The sequence below is a fragment of the Acartia tonsa genome, chromosome 5 (assembly GCF_053477335.1).
Source record: "Acartia tonsa isolate MP-2025a chromosome 5, ASM5347733v1, whole genome shotgun sequence".
Classification (NCBI taxonomy): Eukaryota; Metazoa; Arthropoda; class Copepoda; order Calanoida; family Acartiidae; genus Acartia; species Acartia tonsa.
Genome location: NC_137264.1, coordinates 34,991,070 through 35,006,257, shown reverse-complemented (window position 1 = coordinate 35,006,257; position 15,188 = coordinate 34,991,070). Strand labels below are relative to the sequence as shown.

At 33.6% G+C, this 15,188-nt stretch overlaps 1 protein-coding gene across 10 annotated transcripts in view; it reads left to right on the top strand.

The window, feature by feature from the left end:
• The window catches only part of LOC145319347 (citron Rho-interacting kinase-like), a 52,792-nt gene that overhangs the window by 26,303 nt on the left and 11,301 nt on the right, over positions 1-15,188 (top strand). For all 10 annotated transcript variants that reach the window (XR_013879824.1, XR_013879823.1, XR_013879819.1 and 7 more), the window contains exons 29-43: positions 4,308-4,412; positions 4,701-4,785; positions 5,142-5,263; positions 5,940-6,047; positions 6,524-6,620; positions 7,117-7,218; positions 7,368-7,492; positions 7,823-7,897; positions 7,985-8,111; positions 8,460-8,608; positions 9,156-9,238; positions 13,223-13,301; positions 13,973-14,068; positions 14,325-14,390; positions 14,636-14,757. Coding sequence is in view for 1 of the 10 variants with exons in the window: in XM_080161428.1 (XP_080017554.1) it covers positions 4,308-4,412; positions 4,701-4,785; positions 5,142-5,263; positions 5,940-6,047; positions 6,524-6,620; positions 7,117-7,218; positions 7,368-7,492; positions 7,823-7,897; positions 7,985-8,111; positions 8,460-8,608; positions 9,156-9,238; positions 13,223-13,301; positions 13,973-14,068; positions 14,325-14,390; positions 14,636-14,757 (1,541 nt within the window). In the remaining 9 variants the exon portion in view is untranslated. The remainder of the gene's footprint in view (positions 1-4,307; positions 4,413-4,700; positions 4,786-5,141; positions 5,264-5,939; positions 6,048-6,523; positions 6,621-7,116; positions 7,219-7,367; positions 7,493-7,822; positions 7,898-7,984; positions 8,112-8,459; positions 8,609-9,155; positions 9,239-13,222; positions 13,302-13,972; positions 14,069-14,324; positions 14,391-14,635; positions 14,758-15,188) is intronic.

Below are 15,188 nucleotides of genomic sequence, written 5' to 3'. Positions count from 1 at the left end.
GGCATCTTTCAGTCCATATAGGCATTTGTTTAGTAGCCATAAGAAACCTTTCAAGTCTGCTTCTTTTGGTGGCTTGACATATTCAATCCTGTCAAGATCATTTCCTTGTAGGAAAGCTGATTTTATGTCTGTCGTATGTATTATCCAGCCTAGAGCTGTGGCCAGTGTTAACACAAGTCTTAGCGATGATTTGTGTAGTGTAGGTGAATCTTTTGGTATATCTTCTGCTTCCTGAAAGCCTCTGGCTGTCAGTCTGGCTCTTGTTTCTGTGCCTTTTTCAGTTAATACCCAGGTTGTTGTGATTCTTTCCTGGCCTTGATCTTCAACTACTTTGTAAGTGTTGAACTCTTTTAGCTTTTCAAGCTCATTGTATTTGGCTTGTATGCATTCTTCTGATTAATGTCTATCTTGTGGAACTAGGACAGCTAATAGTTCTTGGCTGACTGTAAGCATGATCTGATGCTGTTCATTGATTCTTTTAAACTCTTGCTGAGCCATATCAGCTGAGAATTTTTCTCCAGAATCAAGTTCAACATTGTACCAGGTGTTACTGGCTTTACAGGTAGCCTTGCCTGCTCTGTTCATAATCAGAGCTGATTTCCATTCATCATTAATTTTCAATGTTTCTTTTCATTTCTTTCTTTTTCATGTGCTTTGAAAGCTAGTGTACTTGCTTGATTCTTGGCTTTGGAAGTCCTTTGTTTGTCTGCAGCTTTTCTTTGCGCTGTTTGTTGCTGCTCATCTTGAGCTTCATGAAAGATCTCATTGTCATCAACAGGATTGGAATCCTGTTGTTCAACATTGTTTTCAATGTTGATATCTGTTGGAGTGTCAACAGCATTGTCTTGCTGGTCACCGGAGGCATCATTATTGCCATGAGTCTCATTGACAATTTCAGTGTTTTGCATGATGTTGCCCCTTCTTGTTGTTCTAACCGGGGTGTCTTCAGCAGTTGTGTTGTTGCTGTCATCGACGGGTTTTAGTGCTTCCCTTTCAATGTCAGCTCCTGCAATCTCTCCAGCATCAATCTTCTTTCTCAATTCTTCCTTAACAGGTAGAAGCCTGTTAGCACTGACCCTTGTGCAGTATCCGCCATGCCTGACCATGATAACTTTGTTATCTTGCCACATGACTTTGCCTGGGCCAAACCATCTGTCATCCTTTTCACGTCTATAATAGACATAATCTCCTGGATGATAGATGTGATCAGCAGTTCTGATCTTTGATCTGAGTGCTAATTTAAGCTTCTCACAGTTATGTGCCTTTATAAAGGCTGCTTTAGCTGCAATCATGGATTTCAGGTTGTCCTCAAACACTTGGCAGTGTGTATGGACTTCCTGTGCTGTGGGAGGTGATTCTAAGATATCAACCATGTGAGGTTTTCTACCAAATACTAGCTCATATGGTGAAAAGCCATATATGTTTGACAGAATGTTTTTGGCATAACATGCCCAGGCTAAATTAGTTTCTAAATCTAGTTCTGGGTAATCCCTAACATTTTGTTCAAGGATGTTTTCAACTACATAATGGTGCTTCTCAGCCATCCCATTTTGCCAGGGACTTGAACTCCCTGTAGTGTGTATTTTAATATCAAGCTTACTACACACTTCCATCATTGTGGTATTGCTAAATTCCCCACCATTGTCAAACCAGAATTGTTTAGGCTTGCCAAAGATTCTGATAATGGCTTTGATCACCACCTGTGGCTCCTTGGAGGGAATGACTGTGCCTAGAGTGTATCTAGTGAAGCAATCGACCATATATAGAATGTATTTCCCTTGAAAGATTTTTAAATCCATAGCAACAATATCATTGAAATCATTAGCAGGATTCAATGCTACTGCTGGTCTATCAGGGCTTCTTTTGCGAAGCAGACATCCTTCACAACCGTCTATGATCTTATCTATTATGGGAATAAAAGAGTCATTGAATTGCTCTGCAGACTTCAGAAAGTCTATGAAAACCTTGCGGGGCCTATGCCCTAATTGCTTATGCAACTTGTCAAGGTGTTTGTGCACTCTTTCAGCAGTCTCTTCTGTCAAGTCAATATTCATCACTCTGCAAGTAAAATTGTGTCATCATTGTCATTTTCACATAATAAGTTGATAATGAAATGACCTGCTGATGTTGTGTTAACCTTAAGAGGTTTGCCTTTAGCGGTGGCAGTGTCGTTAGCCATATCTAGAGCGATACCTAACTGTTTCATGTGAGACTTGGAGAGTAGCAATGGAATATCACTAGGGATAATGTCTACAGTAATTTCATGAATATCACCCGCAACTACTATCGGAATTTTGTAAGCTTTCCCTGATTTTAGGGACTGACTATTACCAAATGTGAATTCAGTGCCAGTTGAAAAGGGACCTTTGATTCTATTTTGTAAATGTTTAGGAATAGCCTTGAGATAAATTTGCATCCATTTATCCCCACTTACGGAACTTGTACAGCATGTATCAAGCGCGGCACAATTTAGCGATTCTGCGGTGAATCTGCTTAATTCTGCTTTATCATTTGTAAAAAGGACTTTGTACGTTGTCCTGAGCGTCCTCATATTCGTCACTCTCTCCTTCTGTTACTGAGCCCCTGTCAGAACTTGGTCCATGTATGCTTGCTGATCCCCCATCCTTTTCTTGTAATAAGGACATTGTTTTTGTAAGTGTTTGTATGACCCACACTCTTTACACTTTAACACTCTCCCCATTTTATCTTTTGGGTTCTGATCACTATCATTTTTGTATTTTGAATTATTTGTATTGCTAGAATTGCCCTTATAGTTTTGAGAACTATTGGAATGATTATTATTATATCTATTGCTACTTGGATACAATTGTCCTTGCTTACCTTTGTGTTGGTTTTTCTTTGCTTGCCAAGCAGCAAAGGCTTCTTCATGTTCTGTAAAAAAGCTTCGTCCAGCGGCTGGGACTCGACCTTACCTTGGCCGCATACTTCACCTAATGAATTTGAGAGAACAAACATCATTCTTTCTTTTACTTTATCATAGATCTTGCTTTCATCACAGTCGTCCATGTATCCCTTGAGCATCTCGTACTAATGATTCTCAAGGGATGCACCGAGCAACAGGATGAAAGTCTTTTGTGTTTGATCTATGGCTACATTTTTATTTTTGCATTTATTACATGCAATGTCGAATTCGCATATATATTACGCAATCTTTTGACCAGGTTTGCGCCTAAAAAAATGTACCTTAGCAAAGGCCTCAATACTTTGTGATAATGGAGTTTTGCTTAAAATGCTATCCAGGTATGCTAATACCTTATCATACCCCAACTCGTCATTGGCGAGTTCTGAGGGTCTATGCTTGGCAAATAATCCCTCTTGGATGTTATTGCCGAAAGTTTTACTTTTATTTGGCAACCCTGTAACAAGATATGCACCGAGCTTTTTCTTTGGATGGTCTGTGGTGACTTTCCATAGCTCTACAACGTCTTTATATGCGTCATAACTGTCGAAGTCATTCAGTCTTGGAATCTCCAATCCTATCTTCAACTCTGTTGTCTGTGACATTTTATCTCACCGTTTAGGCTTAGTTTGATTAAAGCAATATACACCACCTTCCTTTAAAATCCTTTACTTTGAATAGTATGATTTATGAAGGCTAAGCTTTATAGAACCAACCTTGCGCGGTTGTTAGTTTCTTATTTTCCTACACTATAGCTTTATAGAATCCACCTTGCAGGATTTTGATTCTTTACACTGCCTTGAAAGGCTAAGTTTTGCAATAATAAATGCTGTCCTGAGATGTGTACAACTTGTACTTATGTGTGTTGACCGCCAGTGGCCGTAGATCTCTTGTTTTTTGAAAAAAATTAAGCTACGCTCATGCTAGCATTGATAAAATTGGCCCAGGGCCAATAAAACAGGTAACTTTAGTAATAGTACCTAGTGACACGTGGCCGGTCTACACACACACGTACGGTAGCAGTACACTCTCATTTTTAATAGCTATACTGAAAATAGATTGTACAAATCAAACTCTAAAGCCTTAACTACTTTATGACATTTATATATCTGTAATGATAACAAGATTGATTGTTAAGTTATATATTTTCATAGACATGGAAAACTGACATGTTATTATTATTAATGATTAATATTTACAATATATAAAACTTTGGTTCTCGGTAAGGCAGAATTCGTACCTCTCCATCCTGGAACAATAAGAAATCATTAGGAGGGAGTGATTTCTTCTCATTGGGATGGTTCAAGCTTTTTTCCTGCAAATCCCGCACTCCTACAGTATAGGGGCAAAGCAACTTAAGTTTTCTTTAGCATATTATACGTATCAGGTTGTAGAGAAGAAAGAAGACGCAGAACGCAAAGTAGCTGATCTAACAAAACAAATTGAAGAAATTAACAAGGAGAATGAAGTTGTTAAAGAAAAGCTTTCTAAGGTAAATTAATATTTAAGGGGAATGTTACTGAACCCTTTTGAATTCGGGGAAGGGAGGGGGGTTTTCTGTAATCACTTGTCGAACCGTACAGATATTTTAGATTTAAGATTCTATAGGTAAAAACTAACTTTTGGTTTAAAAGTAATTTATTTTGGAAAGCTCTTCCGTTATTGGAATTTTGAAATTATTATAATTTTTTTCATACAATTTTCTTGCGTTAACCATTAGAACAAAAGCATTGTATGAACTGCATGGTTGAATTATCCTATTAATTTCAAACTTACTTAGATGAACAAAGAGAAGGATTCTTTGGAGAAAACAGTGGCCGAAGAGAAAGAAAAGGTTTCCTCGTCCCTAGGAGCTGACGAGAGAGGTAGGTCATTTAATGTAATGGCTGCTTAAATTATGATTTTTTGTTGACGGGGGCGAGGGTGGGAAAGTTAGACACCCCACTTTCATTTTATTTTTTTTTTCTTCATATTTTAATGTTTCTAAGAATTTTTTTCTAAGGTAAATTATCTGGTAAGGGGAGGGGGGAGAAAAAGATAAAAAAAAACCTGCTCGTGACCTATTCAAAGGTTTTCTTTAAAGGAAAGTCATATTGGTTTAGTAGTTAGTACGGACAAAGTTTCTACCTTTTTATGTAAGGATTGTAAATGTATAAAAGTTTATGATGATTTAAATACTAAAAATTAAATTTTGCTATTCACATTATTTTTCTTGATTTAGAAACATTGATGAAAGAAATCCGCGAACTGAAGTTGGATGTTAGGATTGAGAAAAGCGAGAAAGATAAACACGAGAAGCTTTATCATTATGTTAGAGACAGAGAGAGGGAGACTAGAGCTAAGGTCAGATTTTATATCTTTCTGGATATCTTGTGGCCTCTAATGGCACATAAAATGTTTGTCTTTTTAATCTAAATTAAGATCAGCTGTTTACCAAAAAATATCCGATAGGCTGCGCTAGTTCACTTTTTGGTTTTATGGCGATTTCTCATAGTAAGGTGTATGTATCCTCCCCCAAAATAGTTATGAACCTTCCCAGGACCTATAAGAAGCTATCTTGTAAAGCAGAACCTTATTGGTTCAACGGTTAGCGACAGACATGTTACTTTTATATCATGTAATAGGATATCATGACTTACAATGTCAAGAAAAAATATTTAAAAAAGTTATTTGAACTTTTCTGAAATTGTTAATTTTGAATATTATTATTGTTTTGCATACATCACAGTAATAGAAGGTATGAAGGTTCTGTGAAAATTTTTAATGTGTATTAGACTAATTTATATATTATATTCTCTCTTTTTATATGTACTAGTAGCTGCGCCCTTAGTATCTATGGGTTTTATATTCAAAATGGCTGGAAGATGCTAAGAAAATAGCCTAAAACCATCTTGGGTCCTATGGGAAACTTAACTTAAATATAGAACCAAAACAGTTCTTTAGTTTTTGAGATCATAAGTTTTAGACAAAACAAAACAAACCTTACTACTTTATATAATAGGATGTCTTTAAATTTCAGGTTACTGAGCTAGAAACTAAGTTGGCAGAATTGAAGAAGGAAAGTGATACTCTAAAGACAGAGAAGGAAGCTTTGGAAGAACAGAAAACTGCTATGGAAGAAAGCAAGGTAGAACTTATCATTAGTTTTAAAAGCTATTATAGCTGGGAGCTGAGGGGGCATTTGGCTGTCACCAAAAGTTCTATAATAACGTTTCTTATTTGTCTATTTATCTACTTTCGGGTCTTAAGTTGAATTTTGATTGGTTGATTCCTTAAGTTGAGTGTCCACACGATTTTCAACATATAATAATAATATACAGATGGGATAATTTTATGTATCACCCATTAGATCCCTTAATGTATTTACCTGCAATTGACCTATTCTAAGTTCGATTGAATTTATTTTGTTATATCTCTAAATATTTTCTCGAAACAAAAACAAAAAAATGTACTGTGGCTATAATATTAGATGTGTGACGTTGATAGAAAGTATGGGAATGCCCTGACCCTTAACAGATCAATAATAGATCAGACTTTCTGACAAAGGTTATACCATCAAGATATTGTTTGTCTCCTTCATATGTTATTCTTTTTTATGTACAGGAGATAATGAAAGGACTCAAGGAAGATATGGAAAAGTTGAAGAGAGAAAAGTTGGATGTCACTCTTGAAAAGAAAAGATTAGAAGGAGATATTTCAGGTAAACTAAATATATGTTAAGATTTCAAAATCTGCCAACAATTAAGGAGCTTATTTAATAATTTAAGGATCTTAAGCGTGCGAACACACTGACTACTAATTTTAGAGAAATTAATTTTGATTAAAATCAAGAAATGCGCAAATATTTTGTAAATTTCGTATTAAAGAAGGTATGTGTCCTTCTCATTAAGAAAAAAAATTAGGTATAGGGATAATAAAAATAAAATTTTATTTGACATAAGCAGCAATAGCATCTTTTTAAGCGATTTTAGTCAGTATTTACAAGGGACTACGCCCTAGCATATACGGCCTATCAATCCTAAGCGGGTGGAAAGTACATTAAAGCCTAAATCTATCCCAAGACTAATTTAAAAAATGTATATAGCCCTAAAAAATCTTAAGAGCTACGCTAATCTTCCCTGAAATGAAGAATCCAAATGACATCTGACAAACAAATGTAAAAACCTTTCTACTTTATATATAATGTTATATTTTAGATTATGAGAGACAGATCAATAGATTGGAGAAAGATATGGAAAGATTTGAAGCTGAGAAAACTAAAATGGCTGGCCTACAAGATGCTAATGAAACCATGAAAAGTAAGTTAATAGATTATAGATAGCTAGGAAGATAAACAGTATACTTAATAGTTGCATAGGTAAAATATATTTCGAGGTTTATAAATAGTTAGATTCTTAAGTTACACTGACATACAACCATTTTTTGTTCATTTTTTAAAATTGTTAAGGTGCTGTAATTGAGCTGGATAGACAGCTAACCGAGGCAGAAAGAGAGAATGATATTCTCCAGGATAAGATTAACCGACTGGAGGCTGACAATCGTGAAGCTTCGGCTAAAGTTGATAATGTACAGGTAAACTATGTTTAGTTGCTTAGATAGGTTAATTTGTATTTTCAAAAAAAAAATATTGTTGTACCTGTGCTTGCTGAGCACAGATAACCACCCTCCCATCAAATTATAAATAATAGAGGGGGAATTTTTTTCCCTTATGTCTAACCCCTGCGGGACGGGGACCTATTACAAAAGTAAGCTAAGGGGTTTTAGTGCCTAACATGAAACTTTTATGACAGCGCCGATATAGGGTATATGATTTAAATATTTTCTTAAAACATTGATTATTTTAAGTGCACTTATAAATTATTGACGAAGTGGATTTTTTACTGATTAAATTGTAATATTTAGGAGGACCTTAGAAAGGCAAGAATTGCAACAAACGAAGAAAAATCCGCCAAGCTTTTTGCGGAGCAGAAATTGAAGGTAAATTTTTTTTATCTTGATCAGAAATTAGGCTTCTTCTATCATTTAAATGCCCTCACTTAACTTACTAAAATCTATTTCTAAAAGGTGAATGAGTCAAGATTGGAAGATCAAGAGAGAGAGTCTTCCAGGAATAAAGAGTTCTATGATAAAAATCTAGCAGAGTATAAGGACCTCTGCAAGAAACTTTCTGATACTCTAGAGGAATTGACAGGTTTACAACACTTCGATAGATATTTAGTATTGCATGAATGTATTTGGTTAGCTTATTAGACAGATAGTAATGGCTTTGTAGACAGATAGACATGGCTTGATAGACGGATAGATATGGCTTGATAGATATTTGTCTTGAGGGACAGATATATGGATTGAGAGACAGATATATGGCTTAATAGACGGATAGAAGGCTTGGAAGACAGATAGTTGGCTGGATAAACATTTGGTTGGATGGCTTGATTGACAGGTAGTTGGCTTGATAGACAGGTTGATAAAAGGATATCAAATATAGGTATTTATATAAAATGCCTGCAAATAATTCTTACATCCCTTGTTAAAAATTTAGGCAAAAATGTTCGAATGGAAAGTGAGATGAGCCAAACAACGAAACTGAAGTCCCACCTGGAAATTCAAATTGATCAACTTAAAGAAGAGCTGACAGAAAAGATTACTCAACTTCAAAGCCATAAAGAATCAAACTTCAAGCTTACCCAGGTTAGGTTTTGCCCTGATTCTCAGGGGGCCCTGACTGCTTACGAGGAGGTTTTGTTGGGTGTACGGTTCCCCCACATTTGATTTTAAAATATAAGATTTAAAGAAATTGTTTCTTTTTTTATTTGAAAAGATATATTTTTATTGTGCATTTTCTTAGAGCGGGGGGGGGGGGGTTGACACTTTTCCCATGGAAATTAGCCTTAAGCCTTCCCATGATCAATATTTAGTTTCTTTTAAATTGAAATTTTGGAGAAATCGGTCTAGGATTTTTCTGGACATACATTTACACAACTTTCTACACTTACCCTTACCCCCCTCGAAATAAAATTTTTTAGAGAAGGTATTAAACACCCCCCCCCCCCCCCTCTACCCACCCCAAAAAAATTGTAAACTATTAAAAAGATCCTGATTCCCTTCGTTTGACTAATTTTGGTGGTGGTAAAACAAATTTCACCCACCTAAAATAAATAATCCTTACGTCCTTGTATCAATCCTTGATCTTATAAAATTAATATCATAAATAAAGTTTGATAATATTTTAATTTAGTGTTTGGAGGAAGCAATCAACAAGATTGAAAATAGGAATAAACAAATAGACAACCTTAATCTCAAAATTGAGGGAGATGCCAGGTTGGTTGATAGATAGATACAGGACAGAATAATGGATATTAACATAAAACAATATAGGTACAAAAATTTGATTGAAAGTCAAATAAAATAAGAAATAGGTATATTGACTAAGAATAATGAAATGATTTTGTGTTATTTTACACCAGGAACTTAAGTGATAAGACAATGGACGATAGATAAATGAAATGAAATCTTAAAAGATGAAAAACTAAATTTTAGATTAAAAACAATAGGTTAGGTAAAAAGTTTAGACATTTCTAGTTTGGAATTAACTAATTAAAATTAAATAAATATACCTACAGTTTCAGAGCAAACAAATAAGATATAGTGCTTATAAAACTTTAATAACAATGTAAGTCTAATATCCCTCCCTTTATTTTCCAACATATTAGCAGTGTTGTATATTTTGCACAAGATTCTTTTTTCCCCTACTGCAATTTTTTATTTTTCCCCTCCTAGTTTTTTCCAGCAAGGAAGGGGAAAAAATGGAAAATTATTTACAGGACTTTTTATTTATATATATTATCCCCCCTCCCACATATTCTTTTAGTTTTTTTTTCACCTCACCAAGAAGGGAAGAAAAATGGAAAAAATTGGTTTCAATTCTTATAATTTTTACATTTTTTCGCCCAACCACATATTTTTTATTCCCCCCCCCCCCCCCCCGGCCCCCCTTTATCAGGGTCAAAGGGGTAGTTTCACGAAATGCATTTGAACTTAATTTAGTGAACCGCATATTTTTTCCTGGTTAATTGGTTAAACTACATTTATATAACATATATTTGAAAGAATTTCAATTTTCTACCACGTAGTTTTTAAAATTTCAAGACTTGAAAATCGTCTTTTTAAATTGCATATATCACAAAAAGACGATTTTCATGTCTTGATATTTTCAAAACTACTTGGTAGAAAATTGAAATTTTTTCAAATATATGCCATAAAAATATAGTTTAACCCATTAACTAGCAAAAAATATGCGGTTCACTAAATGAAGTTCAAATGCATTTCGTGAAACTACCCCTTTGCAGAATATACACCCCTGCAATTGCATATTATTCAGTCATGTAATATACAACCTCAAATGTTACGTTAAAGTCAAACTGACTTAAAGTTTACAAAATTAAAGTTTAACAAATTAGACAAGAGGCACATTATTTACGAAAAAAACATTTTTCTGCATGAGGTCTCAGATTTTGATAAAAACTTCCAGTCCCCTTCATTTGGTCATAAAACTAAGGGCTAGATGATTTTTAACCTTTTTAATCCATTTAAAGTCCGATTTTTTGCGCATTTTCTCATTGTGGTGTTTTCACAATGAAAAAAGGCATTTTTTCATGATTTTCAAGTTTAAAATTTTTACATTAATTTTCAACTTATATACATGTTTTATATATCAAATTAATCACCCAGATGGGTACAATATAGAATTTGTCTTTAAAATCACAAAATTCATGAATTACAGGGTGTCCCAAGAAAAATGTCAAAACAGGTTTTTTAAACTTTTGACACTGTCAGGAAACGAAGTTTGCCCATTTCTTGCCTTGAGAGTGAATATCATCCATTTTACAACACATATGAAGTAAATTTGGCGTGGTAACTCCAAATTTAGACACCTGAGAAATTTTTGAAACACCCTGTAAAAGTGATTTTTGCGTCTGTAGAGCTAAAAATTGGTCAAAATTGATTATTTTTTTCAAATTAGCATACAAAGTATCTAAGTGTGTTAGGCCATAGTGTTTTCTGACCAGATTACAATTTTTATATTTTTTGGACACCCTGTATTTTCAAAAAAAATGAGAAAATTTTTTTTTGTTTTTTTAAGTTACCTAAAACTGTCATATAGATACAGATTTTGACTAATAACAATAATATTTGCCTATTTTACAAATTTACACACTTTTGGGACACCCTGTGCATGTTTTTAAAAAATGATGGTTTTTGCCCCTTTTTGGGGGGAAGGAGTCGTTTTAGGGCCAGAGACTATTTCTTCATTTTTGTACAACTTTTCAAGGCACATAATTTGTTATTTATACATCAACCGCCTCCGACGAACCGTTTTGCCGTTATTCACCGCCAAAGGCGGAATTTTGACCTTTTTTACCGTTCACGAGGATTTAACGGGCATTTTTGGCAAGAAGGCATTGATTTATCAAAATCACTCTGAAATACTTTTATTTAGGCTATTTTATTTACTAAATTTCATGTAAAATAAAAAATTTTGTATATCCAACCCATTTTTGTCAAAAGGAATTTTAAATGGACGTGATTTATGTTTCTTTTATTACTAATGTTATATCAATTATTAATATTATATATATTCACTTCATTCACTTGTTTTAACAATTGAAATCCATCTTGACGAAAAACGGTTAGATTTACAAAAAAATTTACTTCACATGAAATTTAGTAAATAAAATAGCCTAAATAAAAGTATTTCAGAGTGATTTTGACAAATCAACGCCTTCTTACCAAAAATGCCCGTTAAATCCTGGTGAACGGTAAAAAAGGTCAAAATTCCGCCTTTGGCAGTGAATAACGGCAAAACGGTTCACCGGAGGCGGTTGATGTATTAATAACAAATTATGTGCCTTGAAAAGTTGTACAAAAATGAAGAAATAGTCTCTGGCCCTAAAACGACTCCTTCCCCCCAAAAAGGGGCAAAAACCACCATTTTTTAAAAACATGCACAGGGTGTCCCAAAAGTGTGTAAATTTGTAAAATAGGCAAATATTATTGTTATTAGTCAAAATCTGTATCTATATGACAGTTTTAGGTAACTTAAAAAAAAAAAAAAAAATAAAAAAAAAAAAAAAAAATTTCTCATTTTTTTGAAAATACAGGGTGTCCAAAAAATATAAAAATTGTAATCTGGTCAGAAAACACTATGGCCTAACACACTTAGATACTTTGTATGCTAATTTGAAAAAAATAATCAATTTTGACCAATTTTTAGCTCTACAGACGCAAAAATCACTTTTACAGGGTGTTTCAAAAATTTCTCAGGTGTCCAAATTTGGAGTTACCACGCCAAATTTACTTCATATGTGTTGTAAAATGGATGATATTCACTCTCAAGGCAAGAAATGGGCAAACTTCGTTTCCTGACAGTGTCAAAAGTTTAAAAACCTGTTTTGACATTTTTCTTGGGACACCCTGTAATTCATGATTTTTGTGATTTTAAAGACAAATTCTATATTGTACCCATCTGGGTGATTAATTTGATATATAAAACATGTATGTAAGTTAAAAATTAATGTAAAAATTTTAAACTTGAAAATCATGAAAAAATGCCTTTTTTTCATTGTGAAAACACCACAATGAGAAAATGCGCAAAAAATCGGACTTTAAATGGATTAAAAAGGTTAAAAATCACCCAGCCCTTAGTTTTATGACCAAATGAAGGGGACTGGAAGTTTTTATCAAAATCTGAGACCTCATGCAGAAAAATGTTTTTTTCGTAAATAATGTGCCAAGAAACAAATATTAGTATTTAAAGTTATACTAGCGGTTGCGCCCCTAGCATCTAGGGGCTCTATACCAAAGGAATATGGAAGGGCAGAAAAATAGCCTAAAACCATAACTACCCGGACTATTTATAAAAATAAATAGCCTAAAACCATAACTACCCGGACTATTTATAAAAATAAATAGCCTAAAACCAACCCAATACCTATAAGTAGCTTTATCGGTTCAGCGGTTAGCGAGATCCTTCGCTACAGACAATAAAAGCTTATTACTTAATATATAAGAATAATATCACATATATTCATATCAGTGTTCCGCTTCGTTTAAGTAATTACAAAGTCAATAATATAATTTCAACATGTGAAATAGGCTTTACAATATGTTTTAAATATTAAATAGGTAAATTTTCTCTGTCGTACAGACTTTTTAGTAATCCTTAGTAACAAATATTCAAGATAACATCAAAATGTTACAGGGATTTTAAATCAACAGGACGATTCTAACCTGTCTATATTATAGATCAATGTCCGAGAAAGTAACAAAGTTGGAAGGAACAATTGCCCAACAAGTCAAGCTCATTGATTTCTTACAAGTCAAGGTAATAATATTAGTGGCGGAGCTTCTCTTTGAATTGTGTTACGTTGTCGGCGTCGGGTAGTCTTATTATGATATTGTTGGTGAAGGAATGGTTACAGGGGTGTATATTTTTAAAATTGACCCTGCTGAGGGGGGGGGGGTAGAAAAATAAAAAAAAAATGGGGGGGGGAATGAAAAAAATTTTCTCTCATCCTTGGTGAAAAAAACTAAAATAATGCGTGGGAGGGGGATAATATAAATAAAATAAAGAGTTTTGAAATTTTTTTTCAATTTTACCCCTGTCTTGCTTGAAAAAAACCAGCAACAAAAAATTTTAGTGGGGCAAAAGTTTTTTTAAAGAATTCACCTCTGAAGTATTTTTTAAATAAAATTTACCTAAATCAGATATGGAACCAATCCCCAAAAAAGTATTTAGAACTGGCTGCGATATTTGGCTTTAGTGACGGTTCAGCTGCCGTTTTTTTTTTTGCAGTTCCACACTGTACCAACCAACTGTTCTATCATTTCTCACGCTTTTTTAAAAGTTTGCTGTTAGGTTTGGTTTCCAAAAATTGACACATTTGCCCCTTCCTTCGATTATAGTGTGTTTTGTAGTAAAATTGAGACTTTTTCTTACAATTTCCAGACAATAAAAGTCGGTTGAATTGCCTGATATACTTAAAATTTTCTTAGGTTGAGGAATTGGAGGGCAGAAAGAAAACATTTGCTGATAAATTGTTCGGTGGTAATAAAGAGAATAAGGAGAATCATCTGGTTGTTGGATATCAGGTAAGTTTATAACAGCTGCGCTCCTGGCCTCTTAGGCATTTTAGATGAAATTTAGTTGTAGAAATAAATAATCTAAAAAGTAAACAAAAGGGGATGAGTCAAAATATATTTTCTTTAAAAAAATATTTTGGGAGGGTGGGATAGAACAGCCCTTCTCTGATAAGAAAAATAATTATGCCTTGGACAAAACAAAGCTTACTTGAAAATGTAAACTCAACAATTCGATGTTTAGCATTGTAATCAAATTTTTTTTTAGGATATTCAACAACAGTTACAGTCTGAAAAAGCCAAGAATAGAAAACTTACAGATCAACTCACAAGGAATCATTTAACTTCATTTTTACTATATTTTAATTTACATGCGGTTTATGTTTTTTTTAGTTTAAAATTTTACTTTAAAAGTCTATTTAAATATAAATCCTAACTTCAGATAATCAGATTTTCATTTAAATACATACATTAGCGTAGGTTGACAGTATCCATTAAAATATTCTTTTTATTTCGACTTGATAATATTTGATTATCAGAATCTTTTTACTGAAGTTAAAATATGGTATAAACTATAGGGTAAGGTCCGAAGTAGTAGCTTTGAAGACCAACACAATGTCACAGAGTGAAACTCACCTCCCAAGAAGTGTCCTCAACCAGATTGACCCAAGCAAGACAGCTAAACATAATATTCCCCATAGGTAAAACTTTCTATCTTTCTATCTGGCTTATTCAAAAATGTTTCTTTATCAGATTTTCTGGGCGACAACGAAATAGTAGGTAATACTATTACTTTCTAAATAGCAAGCCATCCTCTTACCTATACCTTGGATTCTAGAAGAGTAGATTTTAATTTCTTATCTCTTATAAAATCACTTTTCCAACTAACATAGCTTACTGACTGACAGACGGACTACTTTTTGAGCACTAATAGCTCAGATAATAGATGACACGTGTGAATCTTTTACTCTGTTCATCTGTCTGTCTGAATATAATCAATCTCTAAAATTATCCGGAGTTCTGTCAATCTATCAACTTGATTAAAATTACATTCTAATACGATGAAGAAACTAACAAGATAATATTTTCCCTATATTTATCTTTATATCTAATTGTTTATCTTTCTCATATT